A 26,581-nucleotide genomic window follows, 5' to 3' on the forward strand; every position below is an offset into this window, starting at 1 on the left:
ATGTGGACCTCCTCAAGTCTGGTTTATCCTTGGGAGCAATTTCCAAGCGTCCAAGCACGTTCATCTATACAAACAATAGTACTTAAGTATAAACACCATGGAACCACGCAGCCATCATACCGCTCACGAAGGAGACACATTCTGTCTCCTAGAGATGAACGTAAATTGGGGCAAAAAGTGCAAATCAATCCCAGAACAATAGCAAAGGACCTTGTGAAGATGCTGGAGGAAACGGGTAGACCACAGTAAAAAGAATCCTATATCGACATAATCTGAAAGGCTGCTCAGCAGTGAAGCAGCCAATGCTCCAAAACAACCATAAAAAAGCCAGACTACAGTTTGCAAGTGCACATGGGGACAAAGATCTTACTTTTTGGAGAAATGTCCTCTGGTGTGATGAAACAAAATTGTAACTTTTTGTCCATAATGACCATCGTTATGTTTGGAGGAAAAAGAATGAGGCTTGCAAGCCGAAGAACACCATCCCAACCGTGAAGCATGGAGGTGGCAGCATCATGTTGTGGGGGTGCTTTGCAGCAGGAGGGACTGGTGCACTTCACAAAATAAATGGCATTATGAGGAAGGAAATGTATGTGTATATATTGAAGCAAAATCTCAAGACATCAGCCATTAAGTTAAAGCTTGGACGCAAATGGGTCTTCCAAATAGACAATGACCCCAAGCATACCTCCAAAGTTGTGGTAAAATGGCTTAAGGACAACAAAACCAAGGTATTGGAGTGGCCATCACAAAGCCCTGACTTCAATCCGATGAAAATTTGTGGGCAGAACTGAAAAAGCGTGTGCGAGCATGGAGGTCTACAAACCTGGCTCTTTTACACCAGTTCTGTCTGGAGGAATGGGCCAAAATTCCAGCAACTTATTGTGAGAAGCTTTTGAAAGGCTACCCAAAACATTTGACCCAAGTTAAACAATTTAAAGGCAATGCTACCAAATACTAACAAAGTGTATGTAAACGGACCCACTGGAAATGAGCTATATATAATAGCTTTATATATTGGTCCTCCTCGTGCCACCAAAACAGCATCAACCCGCATCTCAGAATAGCATTTTGAGATGCTATTCTTCTCACCACAATTCTACAGAGCGGATATCGGAGTTAGCATAGACTTGGTTCGAACCAGTCTGGCCATTCAGGTTGGTGCCAGACGAACTGCTGATCTCCTGGGATTTTCACGCACTACAGTCCCTAGAATTTACTCAGAATTATGCCAAACACACACACACACAAAAAAAACCATGAGGGGCAGTTCTGTGGATGGAAATGCCTTGTTGATGAGAGAGGTCAACAGAGAATGGCCAGACTGGTTCTGTTACTGTGTCTATGTTAACAAAGAGACCTACATTTTTGTAGCATGTAATATTTTTACATGTAAAAGGTTTAAAGGGAGTCAAGTCAGTTTGATTTGTATAGTTCTTTTCACAATTTTTAAATTTAAAATTGTGCCCTTTCTCTTAAGCGGTTTTTGCTTACATTAAGACTGCTGTATGTAAAATAAATTTTACATATTATATATGGCTAACCTCTCCATAAACTGGCATAGTCCACTCAGTCCTTTATTAAGGTGTGCCACATTGTTGCTGAATACGTATATTTGTTTGTTAATGTGCTCATTGTTCTTGCATCACCGTGATGATTTTTTAATTACCCAATTTTTCAGTTTGGTTTCAATAAACTTGCACTATCATCAAGATCATGGGTTTAATTCCCTGGAAGCACACCTACTGATACAATATGTACATTCTCTTAGTCACTTTTGATGAAAGCATCTTCCAAATTGATGAATTAATGTAAATGGCCTTGGTGGCCTGTGGAGGATGCTTTGTGATGTGCAAGCTAGTGTGTGTCTGTCAAAGTATTTTATTATTGTCAGTTTTTTAATGTGTGTTTGGTTGAGTTATTTTACCAGATCTGTCCTTTAAAAGCCTCTGGTATGAAACACATAGTTGGAATGACTGCTTGTTCTTGAACTGTTGAATATCTTCTTGAAAGTATGAGTGATGTCAGGATATTGGCCTGTTCTCATCAAGTTTTCCTCCAGAATACAAAGGTTTTGCAGCTGACAGCCTTGTGTATGCGTATGCGTGTGTGCGTGTGTGTGTGTGTGTGTGTCCGTTTGTAGACTGTTGTTGGGATATTTGCCCATATGTATGTTGCATAGCATTTCAACACATGCAGTGAATTTGGTTCTGAATTATAAATTTTTTTTATTTATTGTTTTGTAATCAACAGCACAATTTTTTTGTTCAAATTCATATGGGTGGTATGACGAGTCTCCATTTCCTCCGAATTTTCAATTAGTCCAGTTAGTTCATTTTAGATGGACCTGCAGTGTGGCACATACTGTACATAGTATTGTTAAAACTACAAATATTTAATTTGTCTCTCATTTAAGATAAGCTCATAAAAACTGCATGTTTTGTTATTATAAATGAATTGGCAATATGCTAATTAGTAGTTTTAGATGGAATGTAGCATGTCATGTTTCCTGGTGAAATTAACGCTAGCGGCGCTACAACAACTGTGCGTTTTATTTACTTGCACACAAATCACGAATACAATGGCTGATTGTGACTTTATAAACACTTTTTATTTTTTTGCACTTTGAAAAATGATAAATTGTAACACTTGCATTACAGATCCAACTACATTTACATGTGAATTCCATCATGATTATCTTGCACGGTAGCTCACCTGATGGTGTTGGATTTTGGACTCGGACGTCACTGAGGCTCGAGTCAAGCATGCAAGCTGACATGTAAGCCGAAAGTGTCATAGAAGCGATATAAAATGACGTGGTTGCTTCAGAAAATGTGCATTTCATGTCGCATTTGCTTTTAGGTTTAGTTGTTGGTTTTATGTTAAGGATGTCTGTTTTGATTTTTAAATGCAAGGGGTTTTTAAGCTGAAAGACACTGAAGCATTGATTCATCAAATATAGTAGACTATGGCCGACTTTTCAGTGTTAGAATGTTATAGATGATCTTTGGCCACGTCAGCGACAAAGCCTGTAAGGTTAGTTTGAGAACATTGTTTAATTGGGCGTTTGAAGCTTTTAATTCTCTATGGCTTTAATGGATTGATTATGCAAATCTATTCTGCTTTTTGTTAGTGAATAGCAATGCACAGACAAAAAACCTCTTCCTGCCTCTTAGAGCTTCATACTTCAGAAGCACTGATCTGAAATTAGCCATTTTCTGTGGTTTCCCAGACCAGGCTGTTTGTGCTTATGAGAATAAACATGTGTCTGTGGCCCTTTTCAAGGGTTCTTCACCACAGTTGACAAGTCAACATGAAACATCATGCCCAAACTATTTTACTTCATATAATGTGACGTATATCCGATTGAAACAGGATCTTCAATGGGAAAAAAAAATGTAGGCCGTGAAATTATTTTATTCATCGGGATTGATGGGATTGTCAAAAGTGAAAAGAATTCATAATAATAATTTAGACATTTTATTGGACCCTACTACAGGCAAAGAAAGAAGATCTTCAATGATAGCAAAGGGGATCGTCATCACTTTGTGAAACTGTAGCAAATTATTCAGCAGTTCGGTTTGTTTTTTCCCACAGAACGGCACTGAGTGTATTCATAATGAAACACAGGAAATAGCTACCACCTCAGGGCATGAGAAAACCACGCATTACTACAGACACATAATCGTGCACACATGGTCCTGTGAAAAGTGCTTGATGCACTTGTGCTTTGATGCACCACAAGTATGAACATGTGCACTACAGCATACATGTGCATGAGAATACTTAAGAAAAATGCTCCCCAAATGCTTGTACGTTATAGACAAGATTTCGTCAGTGTACAAAAATGCATGCATACTTACACCGTTCAGCCACAACATTAAAACCACCTGCCTAATATTATGTAGGTCCCCCTCATGCCACCAAAACAGTGCAACCTACGCATCTCAATATCATTCTGAGATGATATTCTTCTCACCACAATTGTACAAAGCGGTTATCTGAGTTACTGTAGACTTTGTCAGTTCGAACCAGTCTGGCCATTCTCTGTTGACTTGTCTCATCAACAAAGCATTTCCGTCCATGGAACTGACGATCACTCAGATCAGCAGTTACAGAAATACTCAAACCAGCCAGTGTGATTATCTAATCAGCCAATTGTGTGGCAGCAGTGCATAAAATCATGCAGATACGGATCAGAAGCTTCAGTTAATGTTCACATCAACCATCAGAATGGGTGAAAAAATGTGATCTCAATGATTTGGACCATGACACGATTGTTGGTGCCAGATGGGCTGTTGTGAGTATTTCTTTAACTGCTGATCTCCTGGGATTTTCTCAGGAATTTCTCAAAATGGTGCCAAAAACAAACAAAAAAACATCCAGTGAGCAGCAGTTCTGCACATGGAAATGCCTTATTGATGGGAGAGGTCAACAGAGAATTCCCAGACTGGTTCGAACTACGGTAATTCAGATACTGTAACCACTCTGTACAACTGTGGTGAGATGAATTGCATCTCATAATTAGTGCTGGCGAGATGATTTTGCTGACGATGTAAAATCGACCAATATCGTGAATATCGCAATGATTTTTATTTGCTTTCATTTGTCCATTAAGTTTCATAAAGAGCTCCTCCGTAGACTCATTTCACGATCCTTCAAGGCTGCACAATGAATCAAAACAACATCAAAATGGCAAGTTGGTCATATGTGAATATTATTTAAAAAAAGGCTGATTTAAAGACAGATGAACATGGTCTGTGTGTGATTCAGAACAAACCGGTGACCCGCTGATCTGTGTGCACACGCGCATGGCGGCGCTCTCAGATCACTTCACGTGCATTGTGAAATCAAAGTACTGCAGGTTCAAGCATTTGTGCAATTTCAAACATTATTAACAGATACAAGCTATTATACAAATCTACAAACGCTACACAGAATAACAGAAAAGGACGAGATTACACCGTTACAGGAAATGCGGAACATTGTAAACTATCAAATACACATCGTCTTTTCGGTGTCAATATAAAAGCTTATTGTGAAGTTGGAAGTAAATACAGCACTTTCTGAGTCAAAATAAAAGCCCCTAGGTGAAGATGAAGTTAACAGGACAGAAATGTTTTACTTTTGTATAATGCAAATCTAATAATCAGAATAATAATGATAATTCAGCATTATATAAAACTAAGCAACTAGGCATGTCCCACAGTAATAATTTAGTATTATGCAATATTCAACTAGGGATTCAAAAGTAAGTTAGTGAAGTAGCTTTGTACAGTAAATGCATTTGAAGGTAAACAAAATAAAATAATTTTTATTAAGCTACTGAAGCCAAAGAAATTTAAATATTAAGCGCTTATTAATGAAAATTATTGAATTTAATTTTCCCTTGTGTTTATTTAATGAAAAATGAATTATTAGACTTTTATTTAATGTCTTTTAAAATGTTTTTTTTATGTCTTTAAAATGTTTAATCTACTTGGATACAATGGCTGTTTGGATGAAATGATGGTTCCTCTGATTCATTTTTTTCTTCTGAGCCATTTTAAAGCAAATGCATAATTATCGAGACATATATTGAATATCATCAATAGGCTGAAAAATATCTAGATTTTTTAAGACCTATCTCCCAGCCCTACTCAGAATGCTATTCTGAGATGCGAGTTGGTGCTGTTTTGGCAGTACGATGGGGACCTACACATTATTAGTCAGGTGGTTTTAATGTTGTGGCTGATCGTGTATGTGTAGAGAAACTTTTTATCTGCAAGCAGTCACTGCTGCTGCACACCTACACACACAACAATAAAACCTCAAGCACTTGATGTGAAAGAGCATGGCGTCTTTGTATGCTGTGGAAATTTAAAGAGGAAAGTAAAGTTCACTTAGAAAATTGACTAATTAACTCTTTTTCTTTGGTTCTTTATGTGCTTCTCATATGTTCTTAAACAGTTTTGGCTGACACTGATTTAAAAAATAAATAAATGTAAACTATAGGCTGGTACCAATAACTCACTCGGCTTTTGTCAGCAGATCACCGATTTGCTTAAGAATTATGGTTTCAAACCGTACACTGTAAAAAAAGAAATTGAGCAAAGTTAAAAAAAATAAAGGCATTGAAGGCAACATGATGCAATACGATTTTTGAGTTCTCTAAAACAAACATTTTAATAATACTCCATAATATGTTTTTGTTTAGTCAATTAGAATTTATTTGCTCGCTAAATACAAAAATTAACGTTAAGAGAACTACACATTTCTTGTTTAGCCAACTATCAATTCGTAATACATAAACTTTCACTTTGTAACCCTTTCAATCCTATATATGGTTTTAAATTACTTTTGCTTAAAGTTAGTTGCATTTTTTGCTTCTGAAGAAAGGTACAGTGCATCCGGAAAGTATTTACAGTGCTTCACTTTTTCCACATTTTGTTATGTTACAGCCTTATTCCAAAATGGATTAAATTCATTATTTTCCTCAAAATTCTACAAACAATACCCCATAATGACAATGTGAAATCGTTGAAAATGTATTAAAAATAAAAAACAATCACATGTACACAAGTATTCACAGCCTTTGCCATTACACTCAGAATTGTGGTCAGATGCATCCTGTTTCCACTGATCATCCTTGAGATGTTTCTACAACATGATTGGTTCCCCCCCTGTGGTAAATTCAGTTGATTGGACATGATTTGGAAAGACACACACCTGTCTATATAAGGTCCCACAGTTAGTGCATGTCAATTGTCTGTAGACCTCCGAGACAGGATTGTATCGAGGCACAGATCTGGGAAAGGGTACAGAAACATTTCTGCAGCATTGAAGGTCCCAATGAGCACAGTGGCCTCCATCATACGTAAATGGAAGAAGTTTGGAACCACCAGGACTCTTCCTAGAGCTGGCCGCCTGGCCAAACTGAGCGAACGGGGGAGAAGGGCCTTAGTCAGGGAGGTGACCAAGAACCCGATGATCACTCTGACAGAGCTCCAGCATTTCTCTGTGGAGAGAGGAGAACCTTCCAGAAGAACAACCATCTCTGCAGCACTCCACCAATCAGGCCTGTATGGTAGAGTGGCCAGACGGAAGCCACTCCTCCAGTAAAAGGCACATGACAGCCCATCTGGATTTTGCCAAAAGGCACCTGAAGGACTCTCAGACCATGACAAACAAAAGATTGAACTCTTTGGCCTGAATGGCAAGCGTCATGTCTGGAGGAAACCAGGCCAATACCATCCCTACATTGAAGCATGGTGGTGGTGGCAGCAGCATCATGCTGTGGGGATGTTTTTCAGCGTCAGGAACTGGGAGAATAGTCAGGATTGAGGGAAAGATGAATGCACCAATGTACAGAGACATCCTTGATGAAAACCTGCTCCAGAGCACTCTGGACCTCAGACTGGGGCGAAGGTTCATCTTCCAACAGGACAAAGACCCGAAGCATACAGCCAAAATAACAAAGGTGTAGCTACAGGACAACTCTCTGAATGCCCTTGAGTGGCCCAGCCAGAGCCCAGACTTTAACCCAATTGAACATCTCTGGAGAGATCTGAAAATGGCTTTGCACCGACGCTGCACAGCCATTTGAGAGGTCCTGCAAAGAAGAATGGGAGAAACTGCACAAAAATAGGTGTGCCATGCTTGTAGCATCATACACGGAGTGGAGGTGGTGTCACGGAGTGGTGGTGGCGTAGTGGGCTAAAGCACATAACTATTAATCAGAAGGTCGCTGGTTGGAGCCCCACAGCCACCACCATTGTGTCCTTGAGCAAGGCACTTAACTCCAGGTTGCTCCAGGGGGATTGTCCCTGTAATAAGTGCACTGTAAGTCGCTTTGGATAAAAGCGTCTGCCAAATGCATAAATGTAAATGTAAATGTAAATACATAAAAATACATTTTTTGGTGGCTGTAATTGGTGCCAAAAGTGCTTCAACAAAGTATTGAGCAAAGGCTGTGAATACATATGTACATGTGATAATTTTCGTTTTTTATTTTTCTATTTAATATTTTTTTTTATTTCAAACGAACTTCTTTCATGTTGTCATTATGGGGTATTGTTTGTAGAATTTTGAGGAAAATAATTAATTTAATCCATTTTGGAATAAGGCTGTAACATAACAAAAATCGAAGCACTGAGAATACTTTCCGGATGCACTGTATGTCTTACAAGGCAAGACAGTACGTGCAATTGCTTGACATATACAAATAATAGACATCAACCCTTAAAACACAAACCGCGATAACAACAGTGATCAACAAACCTCATTAAGTTAAAAGATGAGTTCTTAACATCACCACACAACAATTAACTAACAGTGGCAAAAAAACCCAGCATAAATAAAGTCAGCAAACTGCTAAAAGTAAGCCTATAACACTAACTGCATATTTGTTTAATGTTGCAATGCATGCTGAGAACTTGCAAATCAGCAACATTGTTCAAAATGAAATTAGCCAGCTCAGTTAGGTACAAAAGCAATTTTATTCTTCTGACAATAAAAAAAAATCAATTAAACATTGATTGGATCTGTTGTATGAAAAACATTACAAATTCATTGTATGCTTTTTCAGATTTCATGTATTTTGTTTGGTAATTTCTTATGGTACACACAGAAAATAATTATTATTAACGTTGTACAACACTTAAATGTACACAATAAACCATAGTTTTACATATCTGCATTTTCATGCTTATGACCAAAATGCCTTATTTGAATTTGGTCAATAATTGGCCAATAAATTATACATCCATACATCCCTGGTTCTTATCTTTATAAGTACGGTGTAGTCCTACTTTACGTTTTAAGTTTATGTTCGTATTTCACGCCGTACTTTATGTTCTTTACATTTTTTCTGTGCTTTACTTTTGTACTTTATGCATGCCTACTTTATGTAGGTTGCATTATATCCATCTGTACTTTGTATGATTTGTGTACTTTATGTCCATAGTTTACATGTGTACTTTGTCTATGCTTTATGTACTTTTAAGTCAGTTCTTTAACTTGCATGATTACACAAAACTTACAGTACAAACTTTCTTTGATTTCTCTGATCAGTTGCAAGTCTGGTCAACAATGAGAGTTTGTTTTACACTCCAAAATATGCCTGAATATCATGATGTCTGAATGGGAAGTTCTGGGTGGCCTTCCAGTATGTTATCCCCATTTCCAATACTGTTGATGATTCATCACTTTCGAATCTCAGCGTCATTAAACGGCTGATGTTCGACCTCAAAGCAGCTCCTCTCTAGACTCCATACTTGCCTGCGTCTGGATTGCTTCCGCTCATTAGCGGAGACCTCGCTCTCTTTAATTAATGTTCTGTAATTTGTGGCTACGGCCAGAAGCTACTGCGTGCTCTTTTCTAGAGCCTGTGCTCCCTGCATCCTCATAAGGAAAAGCCCTAGACTGTGGCCTCGGTAACCTGTTTTGCCAGTTTAAATGCCATCAGCCTGTTATCAGGGGCCCGATTATAATGGAACCACCCAGTAGTGTGGTGGTGTTGTTGTTGTTGTTGTTGTTGTTGTTGTTGTTGTTGTTGTTGTTGTTGTTATCAGCTGTTGCTTGTTGTGCTTGAATTTATGCTTCAGTAATATTCAGCACTAGCTGTGCTCTGTTGAGTACTTGTCAAGACTGGATCTATTTTTCTTACAGAAAGGTTTTTTAATGCAAACCACCAGTCTGTTAATGGCACTTTCCACAAATAGGGTACAAAATATTGAGCTGTTTTTTATTTTATTAATTTTATATTAGGTTTGCAATTTTTGCAAAAATTAAAAAAAAAAAATTTCCACCAATAAACATTAATTTATCAAATTGAAACAAACTAGAATGGGGCCAAATGTTGTATAGTATTTATTGATGAACTCATAATGGCCATAAATTAAAGAAAATATTTTTCTGTGCATATTTTTATACACAGAGTTAAATTTGATGGAATTTATTCCATATGTAAATCTTAAAAATAGACTTGAATATCTTTTTAAGTGTAAGAAAATGAAATTATATGTATTACTGCGCCTTGTCATGCCGTAGAATGGGTCAAAAAAGATGTTACTTAATTAAGGAATGTTACATTGTTTTCAATTGGGGAAAATCATATAGGGACACAGCAAAATAATGTTTTTGATCATTTAAATGGTTAATAATTAAAAATGAATAAAAAAAAATGTATTACAATGAATTGAATATCATATCAACAGATTGTCTTGCCACAATTGATTACAAAATTTTTGTATGAGGGATGGGGATACAAGCATACTTAAAACAAGCTCCTTTTCATGCTAGGTTCGTTTTATGTTAGATAACAGTTTATCTAACCTATCTAATAGTGCTCACAGCAAAAAAAACACAGGATTTGTGCCTCTAATACTTTCACAAAAAGTAACAGGACACCAAATTGTACCCTGTTCATGGAAAGTGCCAAAATTAAAATCTTGCATACTCCCCTGTGCTCGATTTAGCTCTCGACTGAACCTTCATCTGACGAGGACACTATGAACAGATTGTGTTACCGCTTTTCATGTTCAAAGTCACAAGCTGTGTTTACGGCTAAATTTAGTTTTTTTACACTCTGGCCTGTTGATGTGGAAACTAGATGCCCCTGTTTGGATGTGCCCTGCTCGGGGCGCCTACTGTACTATAGCTCTTGAGTTCAGGGCAGCAGCCACATATGTCCTCTTTGATGTCAGCTCAGGTTATTCTACGTCTAGAGCTAGGTGGTTTGCCACCAAAAAATGCCATCTGAAGAAGCAGTTGAAGAGTGAATTTATTTATTTTTATCTTCTTTTTTTTATGTATGACTCCATTTCAACCATGAAATAAGCAGCGTAGTCTCTAAATATTTGCTTGGCTATCACTGAAGCTCACTTGAATGCTCACTTTTGTTTTAGATCATTACACATGACATTATGGTGCCTTTTGAAGTCTCTGAATCCAGTTTCCTTATTAGGGAAGTCATTGACTGACTAGGCAGTGAGGCAGCAGCTTTCGGACACCACCACAGTGTCCACATGTTCTGATCTACAAGAGAGCATGTGAATTGTGGTTGTGCTAGTACTTAAGTATAGATTGCTAGATATAGAACATTGTCGGGTGACTAAAAGCCCAATTTGCCCTGCACTCAGGGCTGTGTATTGATTTTGGTTGGGTTTTTTTTTTTTGCATTAACTATTGACTATTGAACTCGGTGAAATGAACACAAAACATTTTGTACTTTTCCACTTTTTCTCACACTCTCAGTCTTTTCATGTGTGACTACAAACGTCAGAGTGACGTACATGGTAGACTCTTGAAAATAATTAGTTGTGTGTGTTTTGAGACTTTAGGAGGCTTACTGAAGTGCTAAAGTGTTTTTGAAGGCTACTGTGTTCAGTTTTAGACAAGAGAGAGAGAGAGAGAGAGAGAGAGAGAGAGATGGTGTGGAAATATACAATGATAATAGAAAGAGAAAGAAAAAGAGAGAAAAGATGAAAGGTGCGAGAACTAGTAGCTGTATGGAAAATGTAATCCAAAGGAACTGGAAAGGTCAGCAGTGGCATAGCAATGCCCTGGCAAAGCTTTTGTTTTGATGTAGAAAATGTATAAATCTGCTATTCTTCTAATTTTTCTTTTCCTCTCTTGCAGCTCTTCAGGGAAGTAAGAATAATGAAGATTCTAAATCATCCAAATATTGGTAAGTTGTCCTATAGTAAAGTGATTTGTTCTCTCTCTCTGTGTCTCTGTCTGTGGAGATGTTTTGGAATGTGGCACACAAAGCGGACTGTCGTGGAAGCCTCTCTAATCCCATGTGCAGGAACACCCTCTGCTTTTCCCAGAGCCACCACACCGCTCCCATTCAGCCTCACGGGCGGTGACTCCTGCCAACACAAAAGCTCTTGTGTGCCTCTGTATGTTCTATTGTTGAGCATCCATCATTTGACGGCCTGCACATGCCTTCACAACCACCCCTCCCCCCCTCTCATGATGTTATCTCAGTGTGACCTCTTAATCACCCTGATACCTTCATCAACCCTCAACTACTCAATCCACCATTCCCAGATATGAGCAGGTGTTTGTGTTAATGGGAGACCCTTTTTTTCTGAGTTTTCCTGTTATCAGGTTTAAGATTTTTGCAGGGTAGATAATAATAGAGATTACACAATAGGGCACATTGTCTTGTACCTTATTGCTTAAGTTATGTTTGTTTCGCAAACAAAGAAATGTTTCGAATTTTATTTTATTTTTTATACCTATCGACATATCGAAATGATAATGCATCGGCATCCTTTGACACAATCTATACAAGTAATTCTAAAACATAAACCGCAATATTTTACTAATTGCATTATTATATATATTATATTATATTTAGTGCTGCCAGTCAACAAAGTTCTTTAATCGTGATTAATTGTATAATTTGACATAGTTAATCATGATTAATCGCAGATTTTAAAAGTGCTGAATTTTTAATTGATATATTTTTTTTAAGGAATTTTCTTGTCAAAATGCATTTATTTCCTTTTTTGGAAAGAAAGCAAAACAATGTAACAATATATTGTTTATAATTTAATTTTTTTTTTCCAAACAAAGCCTTGCACAGTATAAAGATAGAAATGCACTAAAATTGCATCAATTCAAGTAGCATTAAACATTTCTGAGTTTTATTATTTGAGAGAACTAGTCCCCACATAGGATGCATTTTCTTTGCAATAGGCTTTACATCTCTTAAACTCTTATCCTCCAAAATATTAAGCTGGCAGACTGTGGCTATCAGCTTTGTTACAGCAATCGTGAAGCTGCATTCATGATTCTCATGAGAGCATCAATGCTAGTGTCAACTGTGGCTTTGATCTCCACATGTAAAGTGCTGCAGACAACACCTCATTTTGCATTTTTCGTGACCGTTAAGACTTGACCTGCTTCTGTGGTAATTAAATTGTGCCTTACAGGGGCTGCAAAGTACTTTATTTCTGTCACAAGTCACATCTGGGCATGTTTTGTTAATACAAATAGCCTTAAGAGGTCCTTTCCCATCTCTATTGTGGTGTAATTACTCTGGGTGGACACATCGCAAAGGTTCAGCCCGAGTCCCACCAATGTTTTTGCTGGTTTATGCGTTAATTGCAATTAAAAAAAATGTACGCGTTAAACTTTTTAAATAAATCGCATGTGTTAACTGGTTAATTTTGACAGCTCTAATTCTATTACATATAGGTGTTTCTTCATCTTTGGGCACTTTAAGCACTGTAAACTTCTAAATAGAAAGTAAAGTCTTATTAAAACATTTTTCATACTCTCACTAGTTTATTTAATTTGTCTACTAACAATGTCTATTTTTGTAATTTTTTGCTGAACGACATGACAATTCCCAGAAAACTGTAATTTCCAGCACATTTCAAATACTGTATTGGGTTTAATAGAATTCAGTGGTGGAAATGACAGTGATGGAAATTCAAATTTTAGAAATAAAATGGTGTACTCCTTTGTCATTTTATTTATCCAAGATGCACACAATTAAATAGTCTTTTTGCATAATTTGGCAAAATTTCAACTTGATATAAGAAAACATTCTGCTCACAAGTGATATTTACCTTGAAGTTTCTTTGTTTTCTTCAATCATCACTTGTCTCATCTTTCATCTCAAGCATGTTTTTCACTGAAAATGTTGTCAACTTGAAAATTTTTCAAAGCTTTTATTTTGAAGTGTTTCTGTGTTGATATGACCAAACAGCTCTGACATCTTGATGAGCTTCCCGCTCTGGAAAAGCCGATCATTACGTGACTCAAAGTGATTATTAAACCACAAAGGCTGCTATTTAATTAAATAAGAATGTACTCTGTGCCTCATGCTACAAAGTTAATTTGTGCTCTGTTCACTGTCATCTGCTTCAAACAGAGCGCTCGATGCTCATGACGGTGTTCCCTGTATGAGCTAAGATAATGATGAGCTAATGATTAAAACGCACTAAACAAAATTGTAATCCGTTTTAATGTGACCTTCATATAACTAAAAGAAAACATTTTAATCTCGTAGTTTTGATCAAAATAAAACCCTGGCACATGAAAACGCTCCAAGTTGAAGATACTCCCATATATATAGTACGGTGTAAAACTTTGAGGCACTTGTGAAAAATGCTGCATAGTGAGGATGTCTTCAAAAATAATGGCATAAATAGTTTTAATTTATCAATTAACATCATACAAAGCCCAGTAAACATAAAAAATCTAAATCAATATTCGGTGTGACCATCTTTGCCTTTAAAACAGCACCAATGTTTCTACTTACACCTGGACACAATTTGTCTTGGTTGTTGGCAGATAGGATGTTCCAAGCTTCTTGGAGAATTCTATTGAGGCTGTCTCAATTGCTTTTGTCTCTTTTTGTAATCTCAGAATGGCATGATGTTCAGTGGGGGGCTTTGTGGAGGCAATGCCATCTCTTGCAGAGCGCCCTGTTCTTCTATTCTAATCTTTTCTATTTGCAAAGTAATGTTTTGGAGTCTAAAATGTATTTTTCCTATTGACACACTAAAGCTGAAGATATAAATAACCATCTTAAGACAAATGTTTTTGTGAAACATCTTAAGTGCCTAAAACTTTTGCACAGTACTATAGTACTATATATAGTATAATAAAAACATTTTCCACAAAGACTTTTGGGAAAACTTTTGAGTGATGACTCAAATGAATAAGTCAATAATTGAAACAAACATTCTGAACAAAATTGGCTAAAATCAGACTTGAATCAGAAACACTATTATTTTCACCTTGTCCAGTATGTCTGTTCTCTCTCTTGCTCTGTGTGTGTGTGTGTGTGTGTGTGTGTATGTGTGTGTATAAGAGTTGTACGTTTTTGTTTCAATGGAACGTGTGTGGATATTTCACACATGAATGAATGAGTTAAAGTATTTGACTCATCCTCGTGTAACGTGTTAACAATGATTGTGTGGGATGGTAATTGCTAACTCTCAGCAATGGCCCACACACTTCCTAATCATTCACCTTCATTCAGATTTGACCTCCATCGGCCTCCTCAAATGACCTCTGTACTCCTTTAGTGGATTGTCTGTCCTCTGCAATCATTATTTCACAGAATGTCTTTGAAGGAAGCTGTCTCTGTGGGTTGAGATACCCAAGGGTCGTCATGACAAGGCTTACTTTCACTTCCATGTGCGTTCCCCTCTGCAATCATCTGCTTCGGATAGTGCTGGCACATGTTTGGACATGGAGGATGTACTTTCTCCTTGGACTGTCTAAACCCACGAATCCAAAATGAACACTTGCCAAGTGCTAAAATCGAGTAAAAGTTTAAACATTTCCAAACTTCAGCTTTGAAATTCAAATGACAAACTTCAGGTGCCAAAGACAAACATTCTACTAAAGAAAACATCTGCCGTGACATGCATGTCTTCTAGCAGAGTTTATCTATAATGCCTAGGGTTTATTCTTTTTTTTCCACTCCAGAACTTTATGTGGTGACCCATACATGGAATTTGTAAAAAGTGTTAGTTTTGCTTTTTACGTCTCATCCTTTCTGGAACAGCTTTTTTCTCCACCATAAACAAAGCATTTGTCATTACAATGTTGTCATAACTGGAAAAATCAAATAGTCTTAATTAAACATTACTATAAATGTTTCTGACAAAGAGGTTTTGGGCTACTAACTCACAGCGCTGGAACTGCTGTACGTTGAACATGCACTACACAGACGCCTTTCATGGTTGGTCCAGCTAAAAGTGATAGATGCTCTCCTTTCGCAAACACGGATGGGGAAACTGGGCTAACGGACACCACAAGCTGGGCCCCCTTGGAGTCGTGGGACCCTGGGGTTCAGCCAATGTAAGCCTGTGTGTTAATGCAGCCCTACATATGGGGGTATTTAAATAGTTGTCATTAAGTTTTAATTTGTAGTATTATTTATGTTGTTTTGTTGCAAATAGTTGTTTTGTGTGATGTCACCTTTAGGGGAATCTGTGTCCCCATTGGTCAAGTTGGTCCTTGTTAAACCTATCTCAGTTCTCCTTGTTCATGGGTTCAAGGGAGTGGTGGTGGCGCAGTGGGCTAAAGCACATAACTGTTAATCAGAAGGTCGCTCGTTCGATCCCCACAGCCACCACAATTGTGTCCTTGAGCAAGGCACTTAACTCCAGGTTGCTCCGGGGGGATTGTCCCTGTAAGAATTGCACTGTAAGTCGCTTTGGATAAAATTGTCTGCCAAATGCATAAATGTTAATGTCATGTGCAACTGAAGTACAAACATATATTTGTGTGGAGAAATAAGTTTATTTAATAACTGACCTAGAAAAACTTGTATTCTTCATTATTAAGGCTGTGTTAATGCATGACCTAAATTTTAGCCATTCAATTAAAATTGAGTCTACTTGCATCTAGTTAGCTTAACTTAAAAAAAAAAAAGTTAATTCTTTATGAACAACAAGTTAAGTGAACTTAATTACACAAGGTTTGGAGATGCCAACAAGTTTCCTCAATTGAACATTGGACATTTACTACAGGTAAAATCACCATAATGCATGGCCTCGCCTGGATTTTTGCTTTTATTTTGAGCCCTGCGTGAGAGAACGATGTCTGGTCTCACGCTATCACTGCCCTAGAGATGACCTACTTTTTGTCTTTTTCTCGCAAATGAGGGGAAAAGGCGTAATGGATTGCCAGGAGAGGATGTGGGTGTTGTTGATCTGTGGATCTGCTTTTGTCAAACAAGAGTGTATCAAAATAGGACAGTGTTAAAGTGGTGACAGAAGTATATTACCCTGACAGATTAAATAAACTAGAGTTTTCCAGGAGATTTTCATTTGACAGTCTGTTATACAATTAAAGTGTTAAAGGGATAGATCACTCAACACACTAATAATGCAGAAATACTGGCAAAAATTTTAATTGTATTAAAATGTTGAGGCACCATAAGTTATTAACTATTACTGAATTGTGTACTTGTAGCCTTACTGCCATTATGCATCAAGCAATTTGTGACTGCCATGTAAAACAATTGTGTTGACCAAGCTCAATCATAGCTCTGACCGAAGCAAAGCATTGCCTTTGCTGGCATTTGCGGTGTTACTATATTTAGCATGCGTGTTTTGTGAATATGTTTGATGTTGTGTGTCATTGGGTAGTTACTCAAACCTGGCCCGTCACTCACACTTCAAACAGCGTTTAGTTATAGTAATGTTTTCCTGGAGATGTGGTGCATGTCTGTGCAGTTGTAGGTCAACAGGGAACAGCACTGCAGGCACCCTCAGAACAGAATTAGATTTCAGCTCATTAAGATGCTGTAGGATTTCGGCTGGTGAAATGGTGTTTAAATTAAACCTCATATAGGTTTAGCTAATGTGTCATGTTTTTTTAAATTTGAGTGACCAATCAGCAAAATTGACTCAACTAATAGTGTGAGTTTGGGGTGGGACTATCTGACCAATGGAGGGAGAGACTGATTTAAAAGAGTGATTTATTTTTGCAATTCCATCTCCAGACATATCCCGTGGTCGTGGAAAAGACGTTAATGTTTTTCAGAAGGGGTAAATTATTGACCTGCATCAAGCAAAAAAACATTTAAGGAGATTGCTGAAATCACTTGAATTGGGTTAAGAACTGTCCAACGCCATATTAAAACCTGATAGGATAGTGGTGAACCGTCAGTTTCATGGAAGAAATGTGGTCAGAAAGAAATCTTGAATGACTGTGATCGGAGATAAGCAGTAGAACTCAAGACTATGTTTAATAGTGAAAGCAAGAGCATTTCCAAACGCAGAGAACGACGTGATCTTAAAGGATTGGGACTAAACTGCTGTGTGGCCACAAGAAAGCCACTTGTCAGTGAGGCTAATCGGAAAAAAACTACTTCAATTTACAAGGGAGCATAAAGATTGGACTTTGGAGCAATGGGAAAAGGAATGCGAGTCCAGATTTACCCCATTCCAAAGTGATGGGCATGTCAGGGTAAGAAGGGATGTGCCAGTCATGCATATTGCCCACTGGAGGCAGTGTTATGATCTAGTGTTGATTCAATTGGTCATGTCTAGGCTCAGCAACGTCATGTGGCGATAAAGTCAGCTGACTACTTGAATGTACTGAATGACCAGGTTTATCCCATCAATGGATTAAATTTTTCCCTGACGGCACAGGTATATTCCAGGATGACAATCCCAAGATTCATCAGGCTCATATTGTGAATGAGTGGTTTAGGGAGCATGAGGAATAATTTTCACACATGAATTGGCCACCACAGAGTCCTGACCTTAATGGAATCCCCAACCCTTAACCCCACACCCCCAACCCCAACTTCCTTAACCCCACTGAAAGTCTTTGGGATGTGCTGGAGAAGACTTTACGGAGTGGTTCAACTCTCCCGTCATCAGTACAAGATCTCTGCCAAAAATTATTGAATAAAAAATGTAATCAAATTAAATGGTAAATGGTCTGCACTTATATAGCACCTTTTTTAACCTTAGCGGTATTCAAAGCGCTTTACACTGTGTCCCATTCACACACATACTTACTCATACACCAATGACGGCAGAGCTGCCATGTAAGGTGCTAGCCTGCCATTGGGAGCAACTTGGGGTTCAGTATCTTGGCCAAGGACACTTCAGCATGGGCTGGGAATCGAACCGCCAACCCTGCGATTAGTGGCTGACCGGCTCTACCACCTGAGTCACAGCCACCCAAATGATTATTTGTAATACTAATAATAATTCAGATTTCAGATTGAAATATACTGCATTATTGTGGCAGACGAGTACAGCATTATAAGACAATACATAAAAAGTGGCTTTAGAAGTAGGGCTGAAACGACTATTTAATGCTATCGACAGTGTTGACAGTAAAAAAAAAAAAGGATCTCATTTAACACAACATGAGATCATATGAAACTCTTATGATGACGCGAGAGAGGAAGAAAACTAAGCTCACAGTCCAGATGCTCTCCAATCATTTCAAACAGCTTAAGGTGATGTAGTTTGCAAAGTATGAGGAAATTTCACAAAAATACAAAATAATAAATACTCTCGTTGTGAAATAAAGCTGAGCTGAAGCTCAAGCAAAACTTGCATGTCAGTGCGTCTTTAAAGGTAACATCCCGGTATTATATCTTTAATGTATCCTTTATTGATGTTCAAATAATAAGTAAGCAGGTCATGTAAATGAGGACAAACTCCGAAACTGGATTTTTCTGTGCGGTCATGCCTCTTCTATGAGTCGCGTGTAGTGACCCGATATAAGGGGGAGAGATTGAAACTGCACACGGCTGATGAACACTCTGGCAAGGGGACGCGTGTCCTTCACGTGCGCTTGTTGCAGCTAGATGAAAACGTTATGTCTCGTGATGTATTGAATCATAATATATTTGAGTGGTGTGTATCTTATCATGAAGAAAACAGCGATACGCAGCTCTATATTAAGGAGAGAAAGTTTGTTTTTTATGAGTTAAAGATGGATGTGTTTTTGATTGGTTGTTGTTTTGGCTTGTTGTCCAATATAAATATCAAGTTTTTTTTTTTTTTTTTTTTCCATTTAATTCAGTGAATGTCATTTTTAAAGATGATTTTGTCATCTTTATTGTTAGTAAGCACATTTAATACACCTTTTAATTCAAGGCACAAGCTGAATAGTTGGTTAAGAGCTAATGATTAATTGTTGTAATAATTGCCCAAATAGTCGAATAATCATTCTATTAATCGTTAGATTAGTCGATTATCAAAATAATTGTTAGTTGCAGCCCTATTTAGAAGTCAGTATATTGTTTGTTCCCATATCATTGAACAAGCCTTCGGTCGACAGTAACAGGATGTGCTCTTGCTCTATTTTTAATTGTCGATTTACATGTGTACTTTACAAGTACATGTGCATCAGACAGGTAGTTTATAGTATACTGTGTCAAGTTAAAAGAACTGAAATTATTTGAACGTAATCGCACAAAATGAACGCGTTAAATTGACAGCCCTAAATGTTTAGCTCACCCAGCCCTACTGTCCATATAAATGAAAGTGGGCAAAATAACTAACTATAAGTACTTTCTCCAATGTGATATAAGGATGAATGCTGATTTGAAGTTCGAAGAATAATGATTAATGACATTAATATACTAAATATCTCTCTTTCTTTCTCTGTCGTTCTACAGTAAAGCTCTTTGAGGTTATAGAGACAGAGAAGACACTTTATCTGGTGATGGAGTACGCCAGTGGTGGTGAGTTTAATGGAGTTAATGTGGCATGCTCTGTTTGAGCTGCATTTTGCATTATGTAATCTTGTGCAAATGAGACCTGTAATTAATGCATAATAAAGCATACAATTTATTTGCTTTACGATTTGCCATGTGCCTCTCTTCCTCTCTCCACAGGGGAGGTGTTTGACTACCTCGTAGCACATGGACGAATGAAAGAGAAGGAGGCCAGAGCTAAATTTAGACAGGTACAGTACTGCAGTGTACTTGATGCAGGCTTGCCCCGCCCTCACGCTCTCACCCGAGCCACCCGACCAATTCACATTGCTCCCAGTTGCCATGGCAATGTCAAGAAGAGAGTTGCTATTGGTTAACGCTGCTTTGATTGGCTGTAGATGGAGTGAATGTGCAGCTTGGTGTACAGGGTGTCCCAGTGGGGTGACTGTGGCCCATATATGTGACTTTTGCTTTGGGGTCATAAACTAAATCCGTTCAAGTCTTCATCAAAGTTCCCTGTTGACATCATAGTAGCATTTTAGAGAGCTTTAAGTCTTATCTCCGAAATTTGGTGTGTTCGCAATAGCTGTGCTACCCTACTGCTCATACTGTTTTTGCACGATGTTTACTGTTCGCATTATGCACGTTTTCTGTATGAAGTGCAATGCCAGGGTAACCTACTACATTTACCATATGTGCAGCATCTCTTCCTTGACTCATTATTTGAACTGACTGCTAAAAGTTAAGACAATTTTACACTAAACTAGATTTCAAAATGCCACTCACTGAATTAAACGCACAACTTAAAAAGGTCATGTGACAACAGGGTAGGGTTAGGTAAAAAATTCCAATTAATTGCGATCAGCGATCTGTCTTAAAATCACAAGATCTTTTACTCTGTGCCAGGGGAGCACATGATCGCGAATGATTGGTCAATCACAAGACAACCATTGGTTGATCTCGTCAAAAGCCCAAAAGGAAAAGAGATCATTTTTTATTTCCTTATTTCTGTGCCTGTGCACTATTTGTGTGACTGACTGGCGGCTTATGTGTGCATGCTTTATGTGCAAGTTGGTAATGCACCTAAACAGTAAATACACTTCAAAAGATGGTCAAAATACATATTTTTGTGAGGTAGTAATGTGAACACAGTCAATTATGTCTTATAAACTTAAACAGCTGGGGGGGGGGATTTAATCAAAATATCGAACTTGAAGAGTGAATGCAGCCTAATTGACCGGTTTCATGTGACGTCACTGTCACTGACCGCGCTGCCATGTTTGTGACCAAAATTTAGAATACCTTCATTGTGCTGTGCTGTGGGATTCGGCGAAAGCTGGCAAAAATTTTGTTTCTGTCAATAAAGTTTTATCTTTCAAAAGACAAGACTTCATTTCGCCAAAGACAAGCATTGATGAAGGGGGAGAGGACAGATAAAACACTTGTGGGTCTTTGCTCATTTATTCAGACAAGTCAGTTATCTGTACACGTGTCAATTATATTTATAACATCATCGATTTGGATACAATTAAACTAGAAATGCACACTGGACAATGCTATTCATAACATCCAGACATGTAGAAATTAGTGGTGGTGGTGTAGTGGTCTAAGCACATAACTGGTAATCTGGTAATCAGAAGGACGCTGGTTCGAGCCCCACAGCCACCATCATGGTGTCCTTGAGCAAGGCACTTAACTCCAGGGGGATTGTCCCTGTAATAAGGGCTCTGTAAGTCGCTTTGGATAAAAGCGTCTGCCAAATGCATAAACGTAAATGTAACTCTGCTGGTCACAATGACAAGTGAGTAAATTTCCCTCTTCTTGTGAAGTGATATATCGATGTACCCTTACTCCCAGTGCCCTTCCTATTTATGTGCTCCATTCGGATTGGAATCTCACTCAAGATGGCTTAATATCGTGTGAAGTCGACTTTGCAGGACAATATCTAACTAGACAGTTATACACCGATAGCATCATTTTCTACATGTAATTACCCAAAGACCCTTTTTAACCTCCCCTCTTCCCACTGAGGCCTATTGAACTAATGGGCCAGTACGGCGGGTTTGCCCGCAGCTGATGCAGACATCTGTAGTCATAGAGACTGGGTCTCCCTCTGACTCCCTCCCTCCCTCCCATCTGAGCGCTGTGCTGCTGTGGTGACAGTTTATCTGGGTCAGGCATGAAGCACTGCTGAGATTTTTAGCAGAACAGAAAAACAACCAGATTCTTCCACCAGCTGGAGATAGAAATGGAAATCTGTTCCCACATCTGATGTCTGGGACACGTCAAATTATGTACAGCTGTATGAATATTAAACAGTGCAGAGAATCTTGTATGCGTACCAAAATGATGACGAAATTTTATTTAAATATATAATTATAACTATAACAATAAGCATACTATAAACTACCTGTCTGATGCACATGTACTTGTGAAGTACACATGTAAACCGACAATTAAAAATAGAGCAAGAGCACATCCTGTTACTGTCGACTGAAGGCTTGTTCAGTGATATGGGAACAAACAATATACTAACTTCTAAATAGGGCTGCAACTAACAATTATTTTGGGACTATAAACTCTTGCTGTTTTGTAAATGGCACCACTGCAAAAAGGCAATTGGAAAAAATGGACTTGCGTACATATAAGTGAAACTGCAGTGGACCCAAAAACTATTTTGACACTTCAGTCACACTTCGAAATGGATGATTACTGGTTCAAAGTGTCATTAATTTAAAAAAGTAACTGCAAAAATGTCTCTGAAAAGTGAAGTTAGTTTTGAGCTCTTGCATCATTTGCTTGCAGATGCCACTTGGTTGGATATTTGTTTGTAATGCAACAAAATTCATACATTGAATGAGAAGAAAGATCCCTCAATCTCAAAATGACCCTGCCAACTTTGAGCCTAAGCCATGCTGAACAGCCAGTTCCAGTGTGTCTTTCTCTTTCCCCCTCATTTGGTACCCTTGTCCAATCAATGGCATTCTGGGAAAAACCGATGCTGCCAGTTAATGTGCTGCATTGGCTTTTAAATCACACCCAAACCCAGTCTGTCATGCAATCCAGTGACTAATTATCATTGTCTCCTCTCTTTTCTCCAGATTGTATCAGCTGTTCAGTATTGTCATCAAAAACACATTGTCCACAGAGATCTTAAGGTAAGTTTTGCCTTGAACGTCATTTTCAATCCTTTACTTATGTGCATATGGTTATCTAATGGTTATGTTCCTGTCATTTCTTTTAATCGCTTACGAACATAGTCTGAAATTATTGGTTAAAATCTCTGCACCCTCAAATATATCCTCCCTTGATTCGAAACTGCTGTACACATACAGTGTGTTCAGAAAGTATTCAGACCCCTTAATTTTTTTTTCACATCAATGTACGCTCAGTACCCCCTAATGAAAAAGCAAAAGCCAAAACAAAACTAAAATATCACATTGACATAAGTATTCAGACCCTTAACTTAGTTGAAGCACTTTTGGCAGCAATTACAGCCTCAAGTCTTTTTGGGTATGATGCAACAAGCTTTGCACACCTGGATTTGGGATTACCTGCCATTCCTCTCTGCAGATCCTCTCAAGTTGTGTCAGGATGGATGAGGACTCTCTGTGGACAGCCATTTACAGGTCTCTCCAAAGATGTCTGGGCTCTGGCTGGGCCACTCAAGGACATTCAGAGAGTTGTCCCTAAGCCACTCTTGTGTCATCTTGGCTGTGTGTTTAGGGTCCTTGTTCTGTTGGAATGTGAACCTTCTGCCCAGTCTGAGGTCCTGAGCACTCTGGACCAGGTCTTCATTAAGGATATCTCTGTATTTTGCTGTGTTCAGCTTTCCTTCAATCCTGACCAGTCCCCCAGTCCCTGCCGTTGAAAAACACCCCCACAGCACGATGCTACCGCTACCATGCTTCACCGTTGGGATGGTATTGTGCAGGTGATGAGCATTGCCTGAGGCTCAGAATTGAGGCCAAACAGTTCAATCTTCATTTCATCAGACCAGAGAATCGTTTAGGTGCTTTATTATTTGGCTTCCTTTGGCTTCTGTCTGGCCACTCTGCCATAAAGCCCAGATCAGTGGAGTGTTGCAGTGATGATTGTCCTTCTGCAAGTTTCTCCCATCTCCACACATGATCTCTGGAGCTCAACCAGACTGACCATCTGGTTCTTGTTCACCTCTCTTACCAAGGCCCTTCTCCCTTGATATCTCTGTTGGTCCATACAATGCACGTGAATGGGTGCCAAAATTGTGATGCTCCAAAAAGCACAGAGGGAGCATAAAAGTAATCCATAAGACTCCAGTGGTTAGTGATATAATAGGTGTGGGTGAGAAACAGATCAATATTTAAGTCCATGTTTGGTAGAAATTATACTCCTTGTCCATTGGGGGCGTATGTATGAACAGTGTGAATCACCAAAAACACAAGAAGAAGAATGTGAAAGTTAAAGTGGAAATTGACACCAGAAAGAAGCTTATTGCAAGAAAGTAGCATTCCCATCTACATGCACTTTATAAGCGGTGTACTCTTTAGTCCCGTATACATACGGCTAAGGCTGTAAGCAGCTTTCTGTACTGAAATGTAATTCCCTACGACGCTTGTGTAAATAACAAACATGGCATCTGAGGTAGATGTTATTCTCCGTTGCTCTGCTTTATTTACAGATATTCTAGAGTTGTGCTGTTTTTGTTCCCTTTGTCTTTGCATTGCAACCTGCAGCAGAACCGTACTGCAAAAGCGGGGTTTCCCGTAAAATTCCGGAATTCCCCCAATGTTGGAGCGCATATCCGTAAATATGTGGTTCCATCAATATTTTACATTGGTATGTATAAATGGGTATAGTTTAGTGTATATGCTTTTCCCACTGTACTCACAGAAATGTTGAATTCTTTCCTCTGTGTTGACAAATTCTGGTTCGGACCAAATAATTGAAACAAATAGCCTCTGATTTCTGTAGAACATCAGCAGGACAGCAGCAGATCATGGAGCGTAACCCCTGCTTCTTTCGCTCTCTCATACATCTGCTTTCCCCCCTCCGAGTCTCCATGCTCCATTACACACTTTGTTTCCAGACTGATGCTCTCTAAATGATGCATGAGGATTTGGACCAGAGTCAGAGTGAAGCTGTCTAAATGACTCGCGTAAGGGAAGCCAGGTGGAAAGATTGGTCTTTTTATTTATTTATTTTTTATGTGCTGTATATTTCACTCTCTGTACCCGTCTTCAATTTGTCTGTCGGTAAGAAGCAACTGTATGGACCATCTTTGCAGGATTTTTTGTGTTTTTGGGTGAATCACTTAAACTTAAAAACAAAATGCATTTATTTCCATCTTAGGAAAGAAAACAAAACAATATGTAACAATATAATGCTTTATTAACATTTTCCAAGCAAAGCATTCCACATGAAATGGACTAAAATTGCACCAATTCAAGTAACATTAAACGTTTCCCAAATTCTAAGTGGTAGTTTGACTGATTGAAAGAACTTGTCCCCATATGTTGCATATTCATTGCAATGATCATTAAATCACTTAAACTCTAATCCTTCACTATATTAATCTGCCGGTGGGCTGTGAAGTTCTTCTTTGTTAAAGCAATCGTAAAGCTGCGTTCTTGATTCGCGTCGACACCAGCATCAATCTTTGAACTCACCTTGAAAAGCACTTCAAGACAAAAATGTCTCATTCTGCGTTTTGGTGATAGTTAAGACTTGACTTGCTTCTGTGGTCATTTAAATGTGCCTACAAGTCCCATATGGGATCCCATATATTAAGTCCCTATATCTCTAAGAGCTCCTTTCTCCATCATTTTATCACTGACAGGGAAGCGCTGTCAGAGATTCTTTTATTTACTGAAATAACAACCTCCATGGCTCAATTATAGGAGAGTATTATGACAGTACCGCCTATAAAATGTCAATGGGACCGCTGTGTTATGCTATTGTATGCTAAGCTTGTAGGCTCATCTTGTTAGAAGGGCTCTGACACTGTCTCTGTTTGTGAAGTATGCGTCAGTGTAATGACTCCAGGCAGACACATTACAAAGGTTACGCCCTTCACACCAGTGTTTATTCCATATTAACGGTAAATGCGTTAAACGTGATTAAGAAAAATTAACACAGTAAACTATTTTAATTAATCGCATGCGTAAACGCATTATCTCTGACAGCTCTTGTTAAAATCCTCATTAAAATTAAATGGGTCTATTGTAAATTTACTGTAATATTATACATTTTTTTAATTTAAATGGCCATATATTAAGTGCAACAGATACTACTATGATGCGTACAAATACTTTATGATTAAAATAATGTTGTTGGTTTTTTTGGCACATTGTCATAGTAATCTTGTCTTTTTTTTCATTGCCAGTAAACACCGTTTAGGGGGAAATGCAAAAAATCATGGTGGTCCTAAAAATAGGCTTTCTTTATTTTCTT

The 26,581-nt window shown here is 38.2% G+C and overlaps 1 protein-coding gene across 7 annotated transcripts in view; it reads left to right on the forward strand.

Moving 5' to 3' along the window:
* LOC127621838 (MAP/microtubule affinity-regulating kinase 3-like) overlaps positions 1–26,581 on the forward strand; it is a 76,707-nt gene that overhangs the window by 24,177 nt on the left and 25,949 nt on the right. For all 7 annotated transcript variants that reach the window (XR_007967911.1, XM_052095583.1, XM_052095584.1 and 4 more), the window contains exons 4-7: positions 11,620–11,668; positions 20,111–20,176; positions 20,330–20,400; positions 23,251–23,307. Coding sequence is in view for 6 of the 7 variants with exons in the window: in XM_052095583.1 (XP_051951543.1) it covers positions 11,620–11,668; positions 20,111–20,176; positions 20,330–20,400; positions 23,251–23,307 (243 nt within the window). In the remaining variant the exon portion in view is untranslated. The remainder of the gene's footprint in view (positions 1–11,619; positions 11,669–20,110; positions 20,177–20,329; positions 20,401–23,250; positions 23,308–26,581) is intronic.

This window comes from Xyrauchen texanus, chromosome 28 (assembly GCF_025860055.1).
Source record: "Xyrauchen texanus isolate HMW12.3.18 chromosome 28, RBS_HiC_50CHRs, whole genome shotgun sequence".
Lineage (NCBI taxonomy): Eukaryota > Metazoa > Chordata > Actinopteri > Cypriniformes > Catostomidae > Xyrauchen > Xyrauchen texanus.